The sequence below is a fragment of the Branchiostoma floridae genome, chromosome 16, assembly GCF_000003815.2.
Source record: "Branchiostoma floridae strain S238N-H82 chromosome 16, Bfl_VNyyK, whole genome shotgun sequence".
Lineage (NCBI taxonomy): Eukaryota > Metazoa > Chordata > Leptocardii > Amphioxiformes > Branchiostomatidae > Branchiostoma > Branchiostoma floridae.
The window spans coordinates 8,219,842-8,234,745 of NC_049994.1; the positions used below are offsets into that span (position 1 = coordinate 8,219,842).

Below are 14,904 nucleotides of genomic sequence, written 5' to 3' on the forward strand. Positions count from 1 at the left end.
TATGATATTTAAGTGAATTGAGAGAAAGAAAAAGAACTATTGTAGTATCACTGTGATAAAACCCAAGAAACGTACAGTAATAAAATGGCAAAAGTGAGTAAAAGATGTTTTAACGGACAATGTAAGGCTTAATATACTTTTCTTCAACCTAGAATTTACAAAAATAGATTTCAGGTAAGAAAAAAACGCTTGTTATGTTGCAAGCCTCAAAATGTAGGTGGTGTAAAACTATTCATACTATACATATATAATATAATTCATATGAGTAAGATGGTATTGTAATGCATTTCAAAAACATAATTGTATTGCGCACTCGTTAGTACAGTCAGCCCAGGTGCAGCCAACTACTTTCTGTCATTACCTACTTTTTATAGAAAGTTGCCCAATTTTACATTTTTAACATCATCTGATGAGCAACCGTCTCAAACAACCACATAGCAATAACCAACCGGCTAATTTCATGATATTTTTACCAATCAAATTTCAAAGGCATTGTAGCACAATAATATTGTGCAGCGTTCAACTTGTAAGTGAGAGTTCCGAAATAGAAAACTACATTTGTACAAAGATTTCAAATAGTTTTAGGAACAGACATCCTGATGATTGGGATGATTGGCAATGTGGAATAGAGTACATACACTCTTTCAGATCAGTTTCTAGGAAAGTAAGATCCACATTTATACTATTTTGTGCAAAATTTCCCGTTTACTAAGCCCATATGCACGGAGCATCCAATACCCCTTAACTAAATTTATCATTTGTTCTCAGTTATTTGGGTGGATACTGTGACACGAGAGTCGGCTGTACTTATATGTGATATTATGGAATGAAAGACATTCATTTAAACCCTATAGAGTTACACTGCTACAGGAAACTTTTTCATAGTAGATTTTAACAGTTTACACTACAGAAATCTTGTAGCAAATTACAGAAGACACAATAGAAGAAGTAAATTACCATTTACTGTAATTTTTTGTTCAAAATTTGCACTTTGCGTCAGCATTTTTTTTTTCACTGCAGTGAAGTGCAGTGCAGTTTTGTGAAATGATGTAGAGTCAAAGAAAAATAAAATAAAAACATGCTCAGTGTTGTTCTGGTTGTCCTTTGAGTAGTTTTCGATATAGCAACAAATATTGTTGTGGCCTATATGCAACATAAAGAAAGTTATTTTCCGCTGCCTGTATTGGACAGAATTTTCTGTCACTCTATGCGTACACTATCGCTCATATATTTGGGATAGTACACAAACGTATCACAAATATAGAATTCTCATTCATATTCTTTGTTGATTTTAATATTGTTTGTTCTCTCGAACAACTTTCGGTCACACGGGGCCACTTCCCCAATCAAGACTCTCTTCCACAGTCACCTAGAAGTAACTATACAGTGTAGAAATGCATATTTGTTAAGTTCAACGCCACCGGAGTATATAGTGTGGTGCGTTATGCGTCAATCTGTCGTTTGACCCATTGCAACTTGTGATCAGATGTGTATCAGGTCTGTCACGTCTCACCTTTGACCCGTCAGAGAGCTGACTTCCGCCATTTTGCTCTGTCATCATCGGTATCGTCTCCAAACTGAAACGATTTGTGAGGAATTACAGACGTCGTGCAGACCACTAACCCCCATAGGTAAGACCTAGTGGACCTGTGATTACCCTGATTAATGCTTGTTGATCTGAACTATAATTTGAAGAGTATAAAAGCTGCTAATTGGCCGTTCCCAAAAATTAATCTCGAGAGGGGGAGGGGCGCAGTGAAGACATGGTTTTTCCAACTACTTCGACGTCGACACCCTTCTGTATTTCATCCGAGCGCTTGACCCCCCCTCTCCATTCCCCTAATCTTTGGATTCCATCCGAGTGCCTCGACTGCGTTCTAATTTCATCCGAGTGCTTCGACACCTCCTTTTATTTCAACTGATTTCCAAGTGCCTCTTTTATTACATTAAAAACTAGCCTTACTCCCTCTTTGGTTTCATCCTAGTGCCTTGCCCTTTAATACAATACTCTTACTAAAAGCGACGTAGTGGAACCTGAAACCATATTTTCTTGGCCTCTGTATAGAAACCCCCCAATCAAGACTTATCTTGCCCCCCCCCCCCGTTTAAAGTGATCTAAAATACAAGATTTGATCTACCCCATATTGTAAAATACGACCTCTTAAACCCAGCCCCACCTTTTTTTCTTTGGGACGGCCCAAATTTTTATCATTACAAATTGTGCCGTATCGCAAGCAATGCAATGTTGTTGTATCATCAAGGACCCCATAATTGTAACTACTAGTAACTGGAATTGACCATCAGAAATAAGGAAAAAGACTCTATTGGAATAACTGCAAAATACAGTTGTACTTCTTGGACAGAAAAAAAAAAATCTGTAAAGTCTGATGCCCTTTTACTGTTTCTAAGTTATTAACTTATTTCTCCAATCAATATTTTCTTACCATGATTTTAGAGATGGAGGAGTTCACATCTGTGCCTGCAATTCAAGAGCTTCATGCGGAACATACTGCCAATGAGACGCAAATCAAGGAGAAGGAGACAGGCCTGCAGCCGGAAACTTGTGATGTGAACTTTCCCCAACCCGACAAAGAATCAACCTCACAGAAGAGCAAGGAGAGAAAATGCACTGGTAAGGAACCCTTCATGTGTGGAGAGTGTGGATACCAAACGGTTAGGAAGGACCACATACTCAGACATATGAGAACTCATACAGGAGAAAGACCCTACAAATGTGATCAGTGTGACTATTCTGCTGGACGAAAATCCACATTGGACAGGCATCTTGCAAACCACGCCGGTGTGAAACCTTATGCATGTGGGGAATGTGGGTATAGGACAGCTAAAAAGGCCCACTTATCCCAGCATATGAGAAGCCATACAGGTGAAAAACCTTATAGATGTGACCATTGTGACTATTCTGCTACCAATAAACGCACTTTGTGCATGCATATACAATCAAAACATACCGATGAGAAACCCTTCATGTGTGGAGAGTGCGGGTACAGAACCAATCAGAAGTGTCACTTAGCTGTACACATGAGGATCCATACTGGAGAAAAACCCTACAAGTGTGACCAATGTGACTATTCTGCTGCTGTAAAATGTACTTTAGACCTACACCTCGCAAATCACACTGATAAGAAGCCCTACATGTGTGGGGCATGTGGGTACAGGACGGTTACAAAGTACAAGTTATCCCAACACACAAGAACGCATACAGGAAATAAACAATACAAGTGTGACCAATGCGACTATTCTGCAAAGGCAAAATTTACTTTAGACCAACATCGAGCAAAACACACTGGTGAGAAACCTTACATGTGTGGGAAATGTGAGTACAGAACAAGTCATAGAGGTCATTTGATAAGCCATATGAATACCCATACAGGAGAAAAACCCTACAAGTGTGACCGTTGTGATTATTCTGCAGCACGGAAATCGCAGTTGGACATCCATCTAGCAAAACACACTGGTGAAAAACGTTATATGTGTGAGATTTGTGGACATAGAACAGCAGACAAGATTTGCCTTACCCTACACATAAGAACTCATACAGGAGAAAAACCCCACAAGTGTGACCAGTGTGATTATTCTGCGGCACAGAAATGTTCTTTGCGAAAGCATATAGCAAAACACACTGGTGAGAAACCCTACATGTGTGAGAGGTGTGGGTTCAGAACAGCGAGAAAGTCTACTTTATTCCAACATATGAAAATCCATACAGACACGGGAGAAAAACTACAGGTGTGACCAGTGTGACTTGTTAGTACTTAAGCATACATGTATAACATTGTACATTGTAAATGCTATAGTACTTGTGCCCCCTTTGTACATATACCATAATCCTCGTTGTATCTGTTTCTACAAACAGGTAGAAATAAAAAAAATACCTTATACTGTACATGTACAGATGTATGTGGTAGTTTTTACACTTAATATAGTTGCTCTACTTAAGCAATACTTAATTGTTTTTAATTTCTGTAAACATATAGACCACCTTTCCTTTTTTAAACTTCACTGTGGAAACGTTTTTTTTATTTGAACCTTTATATATTCATGATAGCTCCAATCGGCTAACAGGCCGCTTTTGTGAACATAAGACTCTCTCATAATTAGGAATAGTTAGGAATATTCAGAATAAAAAATGAGTGTTTCCAACCAGTAGAAACTCTGTGCGATCCTGAAGATCAAGTGGCAATATTGGAAAGAATTTCCCAAACATTATAGCATTGAATAATGATGTATGCTGCATCGTTAGATTGTGCATGAAAAGTATGTATGGATAATAAACTATTCTTGCAAAGTCCATGTGTTGGATCTGTACGCATTTGTGGCAAAATGCAAACATATTCAGGGTCATATTTTGCATCGAGTCCACGCTCTTATTAAGTCCACCCCAGTGGAATACAACATAGTATACAACATAGATCTCAGTGGCTTGGTTATATAGCGGCGTGTCCGCAGGCATAAAGGTCACGCACTTAAAGTTCACACCTGCAAAGTTCGCCCCAGTAAAGGGACCCTACAGCTTAGTTAGCGTAGGTCAAATACTTAGTATCTGGAGTCGGCCCGACCAAGAATGGAAATTCTATTAATTTCTTTGTCTGTTCAGCACGCATAGCCAGGGCTGCCAAAATGTAGCTTGTGGTACAAAGGGCTAACACTACTGATAGTTTTGACTTTTCAGCTCAAAACCTGAGGAGTTAATCGTTATGCTGCAATCCGTTGTTTGACCTATTTTCAGCAGTGTATCAGGTTTGCTACCTATGACCTTTGCCCCGGCGTTTAGCTGACCTGGTAGCCATTTTGTTTTTGCTGCGTCTCCGTCGTGTCGGACTGACGATTTTACGCGATTTCAGAAGTCAAGGAGGCCGCTTACGTTCCATAGACCCACAGGTAAGACATATGATTATCGTTACTGCTTCCTAAGTTATGTGTTTGCTGTCGATTCATGAGGAGGGGGCTTTGGGCAAGTCTACGAAAACCTCGCCTTCCGCACTGGTGTTCCAGTGCTGATTGAATTGTCTGAACGGCGTCAGCACTGGTTTTCCAGTGCTGAATGTTCGTCAGCACTCGTTTTCCAGTGCTGAAGCCGGCGTTTCGAGTGCTGAAAGCGCGTCAGCACTGGTTTTCCAGTGCTGAAATTCTTTCAGCACTCGTTTTCCAGTGCTGAACTTCTGTCAGCACTCGTTTTCCAGTGCTGAACTTCTGTCAGCACTCGTTTTCCAGTGCTGAACTGCCGTCAGCACTCGGTTACCAGTGCTGAAATCCGGGGATATCGGGTCCGGGTCAGGTCAAAGGTCATTCAGCACTGGTTACCCAGTGCTGAAACTGCCGTCAGCACTGGAACCGAGTGCTGATATACAAAAACCTCGCCTTCCGCACTGGATTTACCAGTGCTCGAGGACACTTCAGCACTGGAAAACCAGTGCTATGAAATCTTCAGCACTGGAAAACGAGTGCTGACGTATTTAAAGGACTGGAACGATGTGCGAACCAGTGCTGGAAGGACGTCAGCACTGGAATCTCCCAGTGCTGAGAGGGGCACAAGACGTAAATTTGAAGGAAAAATAAGTTATTTCGTGCAAGAAAATTGTAGTTGTGCTATCCATTCGTTATGTAATTGAATATATGTGTACTGTATAAGGGATATATATCATTTATAAAATGAATGAATGGATGAATACCTTTGTTGCACATTTTTTTATAAAGTACTGATTGCAGTACTAATAAAAGGACGCAAATTCGAATCAAAGTTACTTCGTGCAAAGAAAACTCCGTGTAATGCTGTGTATTTTATTCGCTGTACATGTGTAATTGAAAGGTAGAGATATGTATATGTGTAAGAGGTGTATAAGGGATAGCTATCAATAAGCAACTTTATTGTGTGATTGTGATAGATATAGCCCTTTCGCGAAAGATTTGGGGGGCCCTGAAAAGGGCCGGGGTGCTGTGAGGCAGACTTCAGCCTGCCTCCTCGTTGTTGTTGTTGTCGCGATCGCGAGTATATTCCATTATCCCCGAAGGTGATCGACAAATGAACACTGTGCACACTGTTATAGAGGCGTTATAGAGCAGAATATAACGATAGGTGACGTTTATAACCCAGCAATGTCTTAAGTTTTAGTAGTAGAGCATAGGACGTATCGTAATTCCAAATTACTGTATATCTTAGTCTCCCGATCTCTCAGCACTCGGTTTCCAATGCTGAATGTTCGTCAGCACTCGTTTTCCAGTGCTGAATGTTCGTCAGCACTCGGTTTCCAGTGCTGAATGTTCGTCAGCACTCGGTTTCCAGTGCTGAATGTTCGTCAGCACTCGGTTTCCAGTGCTGAAGCCGGCGTTTCGAGTGCTGAAAGCGCGTCAGCACTGGTTTTCCAGTGCTGACGAACATTCAGCACTGGAAATCCAGTGCTGATGCCATCTTCAGCACTGGGTTCCAGTGCTGAAAAAGGAGGGCGAGGTTTTCGTAGTTTTGCGGGCTTTGGAACCGCGATGCAGAGTTATGTAGTGTACCTTAGGTCACAGCATGTAAATTTTATGACATTCACCCCCTCGTTATTTTCGGAGAAACAAAAACAAGACTTTTTCTGCTTTGGAGATGGTGAACATGACCATTGTTTTCAGCACTCGGTTCCAGTGCGGAAGGTGAAGCTTTCGTAGACTTGCACGAAAATTACCAAAATGGGCATATATCCTGTGTTGTAGCGTACTAACGTAATGATTGTACTTGTAGAAGTGACAGAGGTTACGACTGTAGTTGTAGAAGTGTTAGATAGTTGGGTAGCTGTAAAAGTGACACCACTAGTTGGATAGTAACGTAAAAGTGTCACCGCTAATGCACTATGGATGCCATGAGTGTATACGTCGTAGTTACCAACTTTGTTGGTGATACCAGTCTACCACACTAGTGCCACTTTTACTACTATGGTGCCTATTCTTAAAATGTAGCCATCTTGTTTTGTTGTACTCGTCTTGTTTTCTTTCGCCCTATTGCACTATTTTTGCCGTGTAAAGAGGATGTAATCAATAAATTTACATACTGTCCGAAACAAATATTAGTGAGGTACACAGGCAGGTACAGGTCCTGCATCTGTACTTTTAAAAAAGCAAGTTTAATCAAGGAGTTCTTGAAAGCTCCTTAGTTTAATTGCCAATTATTAACATCTTGAAATATGCCTTTAGAAATGGTGCAGAAATTGCGGGCAACATTGCTGTATCCTGTAGAGAATATTAAGAAACCTGGAAAAATCTCTCAGACATTAAAAGAGGCCATATTCAGACAGAAGAATATATCTAAAATCTGCGCCATTTTCTTTTTAATAAAAATATCATCCGACCAATATTTTTTACAATATTAGGGATGGCGAAGTTCACATCAAGATCTCCCGTGAAAGAGCTCCATGCAGAACAAACTGTGAACGAGGTGTACATCAAAGAGGAGGAGACAGGAGGCACTAGATGGCAACAGAATGAACTAGGCAATGCGCTGCATCACGAAATGTACAGTGAAGGCTTCTTTGGCGAAACCCAACGTACCGAACACCCTTGGAACAAGACAGACAACAGTTGGGGACAGACACCTGAAACGGCACGGCAGCAGGATAAGGAAAGGGACGTTCCCAATGACAGATTTTGTAGTGTAAAAGCAGAAATAGGAGAATCCAGCTGTGGTCTTTCTGATGGAAAACTCTACACTCTACACTCTACACATTCTGAAAAAGACATAGACCATTCTGGGAATGACTATGAGAAACCCTACATGTGTGGGGAGTGTGGATACAGGACAGACAGGGAGTCCCACTTATCGCAACACACGAGAACACACACAGGGGAAAAGCCATTCAAGTGTGACCAGTGTGACTATTCTGCAAGACTCAAATCTACTTTGGTCAAACATATAAGAACGCACACTGGTGAAAAACCCTACATGTGCGGAGAGTGTGGGTACAGGGCGGCTCAAATGTCTTCCTTATCCAAACATATGACGACCCATACAGGAGATAAACCCTACAAGTGTGACCAGTGTAGCTTTTCTTCAACGCTAAAATGTCATTTGAACAAACATATAGCAAAACACACAAGAGACACTGGATGGCAACAGAATGAACAAGACAATGTGCAGTACCAGGAAACATACAATGAAGACTTCTGCGGTGGCACTCAACCTATGGGACATCCTTTGAACGACACAGACAACAGTTGGGGACAGGCACCTGGGACGGAACTGCAACATGACAATGAAATGGACGATCCCAATGACAAAGTGTGTGGTGTAAAAGCAGAAATGGGAGAGTCCAGCTGTGAGCTTTCTGATGGAGAACTCTGTACTGGGCATTCTGGGAATGATATGGACCCTTTTTGGTATGACAAACCCTACATGTGTGGGGAGTGTGGATACAGGACAGACAGGGAGTCCCACTTATCCCAACACATGAGAACACACACAGGAGAGAAACCATTCAAGTGTGACCAGTGTGACTATTCTGCTGCAGTCAAATCCACTTTGGTCAGTCATCTAAGAACGCACACCGGCGAGAAACCCTACATGTGTGGAGAGTGTGGGTTCATGGCGGCTCAAAAGTCTTCCTTATCCAAACATATGACGACCCATACAGGAGATAAACCCTATAAGTGTGACCAGTGTAGCTTTTTTTCAACGCGAAAATATCATTTGAACCAACATAAAGCAAAACACACAAGAGACACTGGATGGCAACAGAATGAACAAGACAATGTGCTGTACCAGAAAACATACAATGAAGACTTCTGCGGTGGCACTCAACCTATCGGACATTCTTTTAACGACACAGACAACAGTTTGGGACAGACACAAGGAGCGGAACTGCAACAGGACAATGAAATGGACGATCCCAATGACAAAGTGTGTAATGTAAAAGCAGAAATAGGAGAGTCCAGCTGTGAGCTTTCTGATGGAGAGCTACATACTGGACATTCTGGAAATGAACATATAGCAAAACACACAAGAAGCACTGGATGGCAACAGAATGAACAAGACAACGTGCTGTGCCACGAAACGTACAACGAAGACTTCTTTGCGAGAACCCAACCAAATAGACATCCTTTAGACAAGACAGACAACAGTTGGGGACAGAACTCAGGAATGTCACTGCAACAGGATGAGGAAAAGGACAATCCCAATGTAAAAGTTTATAGTGTAAAAGAAGAAATAGGAGAGTCCAGCTGTGAGCTTTCTGTTGGAGAACTCTGTACTGGACATTCTGGAAAAGACATGGACCATCCTGGGTATCCCGGGAAGAAGATGGACTGTACAGAACACTTTGGGAAGGAGAGTGACAACGTGGCACAGAAATCATATAATGTGAACTTTCCTCAACCTAACAGCATATCAACCTCCCTGGTACAGGAGAGCAGAGGCAATATGGGAAGACATGTGGTTAAACATTCTAATGAAAAACCATTCGCTTGTAAAGAGTGTCCGTACAGCACATATGGAAAGTCTGACTTATCCCGACACATGAGAACCCATACAGGAGAGAAACCATACAAGTGTGACCAGTGCGACTATTCTGCTGCAGTCAAATCTACTTTGGTCAAACATCTAAGAACGCACACAGGTGAAAAACCCTACATGTGCGGAGAGTGTGGGTACAGGACGGCTCAAATGTCTTGCTTATCCAAACATATGAGGACTCATACAGGGGATAAACCCTACAAGTGTGACCAGTGTAGCTATTCTGCAGTGCAAAAATCTCATTTGGACGAACATATATTAGCAAAACACACAAGAGACACTGGAAGGCAACAGAATGAACAAGACAACGTGCTGTGCCATTCATACAGTGAAGACTTCTTCGACGGAATTCAACCAGCCGGACATCCTTTAAACGTGACAGACAACAATTGGGGACAGGCACGAGGAACGACACGACAACGGGGCGAAGAAAGGGACGTTCCCAATGACAAAGTGTGTGCTGTAAAAGTAGAAATGGGAGAGTCCAGTTGTGAGCCCTTTGTTGGAGAACTACATACTGGACATTCTGCGAAAGACATGGACCATCCTGTGTATCCCGGGGAGGAGATGGACTGTACTGAACACCCTGGGAAGGAGAGTGACAGCCTGCAACAGAAAACGTATAATGTGAACTTTCCCCAACCTGACAGCATATCAACCTCGCGGGTACAGAACACAGGTAATATGGGAAGGCATGTGGTTAAACACCTTGATGAGAAACCATTCGCTTGTAAAGAGTGTCCGTACAGCACGTATGGAAAGTCCCAATTAACGCAACACATGAGAACCCACACAGGGGAAAAACCATTCAAGTGTGACCAGTGTGGCTATTCTGCTGCAATCAAATCTACTTTGGTCAAACATTTAAGAACGCACACTGGTGAGAAACCCTACATGTGCGGAGAGTGTGGATACAGGGCGGCTCAAATGTCTTCCTTATCCAAACATATGACGACCCATATAGGAGATAAACCTTACAAGTGTGACCAGTGTAGCTTTTCTTCAACGCTAAAATGTCATTTGAACAAACATATAGCAAAACACACAGGAGACACTGGATGGCAACAGAATGAACAAGACAATGTGCTGTACCAGGAAACATACAATGAAGACTTCTGCGGTGGAACTCAACCGACTGGACATCCTTTGAACGACACAGACAACAGTTGGGGACAGGCACCAGGGACGAAACTGCAAGAGGACAATGAAATGGACATTCCCAATGACAAAGTGTGTGGTGAAAACGCAGAAAAGGGGGAATCCAGCTGTGAGGTTTCTGATGGAGAACTCTGTACTGGGCATTCTGGGAATGATATGGACCCTTTTTGGTATGACAGACCCTACATGTGTGGGGAGTGTGGATACAGGACAGGCAGGGAGTCCCACTTATCCCAACACATGAGAACACACACAGGAGAGAAACCATTCAAGTGTGACCAGTGTGACTATTCTGCTGCAGTCAAATCCACTTTGGTCAGTCATCTAAGAACGCACACTGGCGAGAAACCCTACATGTGCGGAGAGTGTGGGTTCAGGGCGGCTCAAAAGTCTTCCTTATCCAAACATATGAGGACTCATACAGGGGATAAACCCTACAAATGTGACCAGGGTAGGTATTCTGCAATACAAAAATCTCATTTGGACCAACATATAGCAAAACACAGAGGAGACACTGGATGGCAACAGAATGAACAAGACAACGTGCTGTGCCAGGGAATATACAGTAAAGACATTTTCGTTGGAACTGAACCACCCGAGCATCCTTTAAACATGACAGACAACAGTTGGGGACAGGCACCAGGAACGACACGCCAACAGAAGGAGGAAAGGGACGTTCCCAATGACAAAGTGTGTGGTGTAAAAGTAGACATGGGAGAATCCAGTTGTGAGCTTTCTGTTGGAGACTTCTGTACTGGAGATTCTATGAGTAACATGGACCCTCCTGGGTATTCCGGGGAGGCGATTGACTGTACTGAACACTTTGGAACGGAGAGTGACAACGTGGCACAGCAATCATATAATGTGAACTTTCCTCAAGCTGACAGCATATCAACCTCACAGGTACAGGAGAGCAGAGGCAATATGGGAACGCATGTGGTTACACACACTAATGAAAAACCATTCGCTTGTAAAGTGTGTCCGTACAGCACATATGGAAAGTCTGACTTATCCCGACACATGAGAACCCATACAGGACAGAAACCATACAAGTGTGACCAGTGTGACTATTCTGCTGCAGTCAAATCCACTTTGGTCTGGCATCTAAGAACGCACACAGGTGTGAAATCCTACAAGTGTGACCAGTGTAGGTATTCTGCAGTGCAAAAATCTCATTTGGACGAACATATATTAGCAAATCACACAAGAGACACTGGAATGACACAGAATGAACAAGACAACGTGCTGTGTCATGGAACATACAGTGAAGACTTCTTCGACGGAATTCAACCAGCCGGACATCCTTTAAACGTGACAGACAACAATTGGGGACAGGCACGAGGAACGACACGCCAACGGGGCGAGGAAAGGGACGTTCCCAATGACAAAGTGTGTGCTGTAAAAGTAGAAATGGGAGAGTCCAGTTGTGAGCCCTTTGTTGGAGAACTACATACTGGACATTCTGCGAAAGACATGGACCATCCTGTGTATCCCGGGGAGGAGATGGACTGTACTGAACACCCTGGGAAGGAGAGTGACAGCCTGCAACAGAAAACGTATAATGTGAACTTTCCCCAACCTGACAGCATATCAACCTCGCGGGTACAGAACACAGGTAATATGGGAAGGCATGTGGTTAAACACCTTGATGAGAAACCATTCGCTTGTAAAGAGTGTCCGTACAGCACGTATGGAAAGTCCCAATTAACGCAACACATGAGAACCCACACAGGGGAAAAACCATTCAAGTGTGACCAGTGTGGCTATTCTGCTGCAGTCAAATCTACTTTGGTCAAACATCTAAGAACGCACACAGGTGAGAAACCCTACATGTGCGGAGAGTGTGGATACAGGGCGGCTCAAATGTCTTCCTTATCCAAACATATGACGACCCATACAGGAGATAAACCCTACAAGTGTGACCAGTGTAGCTTTTCTTCAACGCTAAAATGTCATTTGAGCCAACATATAGCAAATCACACTAGAGACACTGGATGGCAACAGAATGAACAAGACAACGTGCTGTGCCAGGAAGCGTACAGTGAAGACTTCTTCAGGGGAACTCAACCGACCGGACATCCCTTGAACGACACAGACAACAGTTGGGGACAAACACAAGGAACGGCACGGCAACAGGACGAGGAAATGGACATTCCCAATGACAAAGTCTTTGGTGTAAAAACAGAAATGAGAGAGTCCAGCTGTGAGCTTTCTATTGGACAACTACATACTGGACATTCTGGGAAGGACTTGGACCATCCTGGGTATCCTGGGAAGGAGCCAGACTGTACTGTACACCTTGGGAATGAGAGTGACAACCTACAGCAGAAAACGTGTGAAGTGAACTTTCCCCAACCTGACAACATAGCAACCTCACAGGTACAGGAGAGCAGAGGCAATATGGGATGGCATGTGGTTTTATTTAAACATTCTAATGAGAAACCATTCGCTTGTAAAGAGTGTCCGTACAGCACATATCTTAAGTCTGACTTATCCCGACATATGAGAACACATACAGGAGAGAAACCGTACAAGTGTGACCAGTGTGCCTATTCTGCTGCAGTCAAATCCTCTTTGGTCAAACATCTAAGAACGCACACTGGAGAGAAGCCCTACATGTGCGGAGAGTGTGGATACAGGACGGCTCAAATGTCTTGCTTATCCAAACATATGAGGACTCATACAGGGGATAAACCCTACAGGTGTGACCAGTGTAGCTATTCTGCAACACGAAAATCTTATTTGGACAAACATAAAGTAAAACACACTGGTCAATAAACTTACCTTTGAGGGTAGTGTGGGTACAGAGCAACACAGAAGTCTGCTTTTAATTTGTCGGTACATACGAGAACCCATAACGTTGATAAACCATAGAGATGAGACCAATGTATCTATTTTGCAGCATAAAATGTTTTAAAAGGCATCAGTCAGTGAACATAGTGATATGCCAAGCCTTTTTTCGGTCTTACATGGCTTGATCTTACCAAGAATTAGGTGTGATGCGCTTCAGATGGTTTGGCGGTTAAATGATACAAATCAATGGGGAATTCAATTAAACAAGATGTGAAAAAAATATGTAGCAATGTTTGGTTTATGTACTATTCAAGCTATTCAAACAATCGTCGGTAGATGTCGTTGTTGTCTTCATCACGGTCACCCACGACAAACGTGTTCTCGCATTGAAGGAAATAGATAACTAAGTATGTAATAGAAGTAATGATCATTCAGTAGCGCCCCCTATCGATGCACTGAAATAGTGCTTTTTATCAATCAACAATTTAATCTCTTATAGTTAACCATCTGTTTAGAGAAAACACCATGGGGCGCCCGGGCATACCGCACTACATGTACGTTAATTGTATTACGACTGTTTAAATACATTATTTTTTACTTCAACAGGGCTTTAATTTAAAAAATGGAAGATTTTACAAACTGAATATCACAGACCTAATGAATACATGATTGCACTTGCATTAAATGATATACATGTATCACATACAACATACATACAACATACACACATACATACATACATACATACATACATACATACATACATACTTACATACAAACATAAACACAACCACACATCTGCGTATATTTAAAGACATGTTCATCACATATAAAAATGTGTCACCTCAATGTTGCATGACGTTTCGATAAACCTACATCACTTTGCCCTGTATGAGCGCCTAAACCCAATCTTTTTCCAAGGTTATAAGACCTTTTACAAAAGTTCAAAGTACTTAAGATGTGTACTACCTCCATTAGCTGCGTAACATGATATCGTATCCAAAATGTCCCCGGGTGCGTCATTTATCTCCTAAGGCCACAGCAAGTATATTTTATGAATGACATCCACGCGCTCAGTAATTTTCTCCTGATTTCAGAATAATAATATTATAATAATAATCACCAGGTGTATATTGACAGCCAGTAGTTACCTAAATTATGAGTAATGAGGCTGTTTAACGTGGTCGAGGCACCTCCTCAAGCACAGGACCCACGTTTTACGTCTCTTACGGCAGACAATTTCGTGGGACGCTTCGTGAGGCTACAGAAATCCGGTCGTCCTTCAGTTTATTTATTTTACCAGGAATACATCTCAAGTCAGCGTAGTCCTTGGTTGGGGGTCTTCCATCCAGGACTGTCCGGACCGCCCGTTGCTTAACTTTGAATTCCGAGATCGTGGGATCGGGTGTACCAACGCGCCACGCGGCCGTAGCCAGAAAAAAGGATTTTTTGCC

At 42.4% G+C, this 14,904-nt stretch overlaps 2 protein-coding genes across 2 annotated transcripts; both read left to right on the top strand.

Annotated features, from left to right (window-relative positions):
• Nucleotides 1-1,506: 1,506 nt before the first annotated feature.
• Nucleotides 1,507-4,300, top strand: LOC118403215 (zinc finger protein OZF-like). Its single transcript, XM_035801812.1, has 2 exons — nt 1,507-1,631; nt 2,456-4,300. Exon 2 carries the CDS (start codon nt 2,458-2,460, stop codon nt 3,751-3,753), a length of 1,296 nt encoding a protein of 431 aa, XP_035657705.1. The 5' UTR covers nt 1,507-1,631; nt 2,456-2,457; the 3' UTR covers nt 3,754-4,300.
• Nucleotides 4,301-7,705: 3,405 nt separating this feature from the next.
• Nucleotides 7,706-13,807, top strand: LOC118403651 (zinc finger protein Xfin-like). Its single transcript, XM_035802424.1, has one exon. The coding sequence runs from the start codon at nt 7,766-7,768 to the stop codon at nt 13,433-13,435; it is 5,670 nt and encodes a 1,889-aa protein (XP_035658317.1). The 5' UTR covers nt 7,706-7,765; the 3' UTR covers nt 13,436-13,807.
• The last annotated feature ends 1,097 nt before the right edge of the window (nt 13,808-14,904 follow it).

Bases quoted from the DNA above. Each gene is read 5' to 3' on its own strand.
- LOC118403651 (XM_035802424.1), top strand. From the start codon at position 7,766: ATGTGTGGGGAGTGTGGATACAGGACAGACAGGGAGTCCCACTTATCG.
- LOC118403215 (XM_035801812.1), top strand. From the start codon at position 2,458: ATGGAGGAGTTCACATCTGTGCCTGCAATTCAAGAGCTTCATGCGGAA.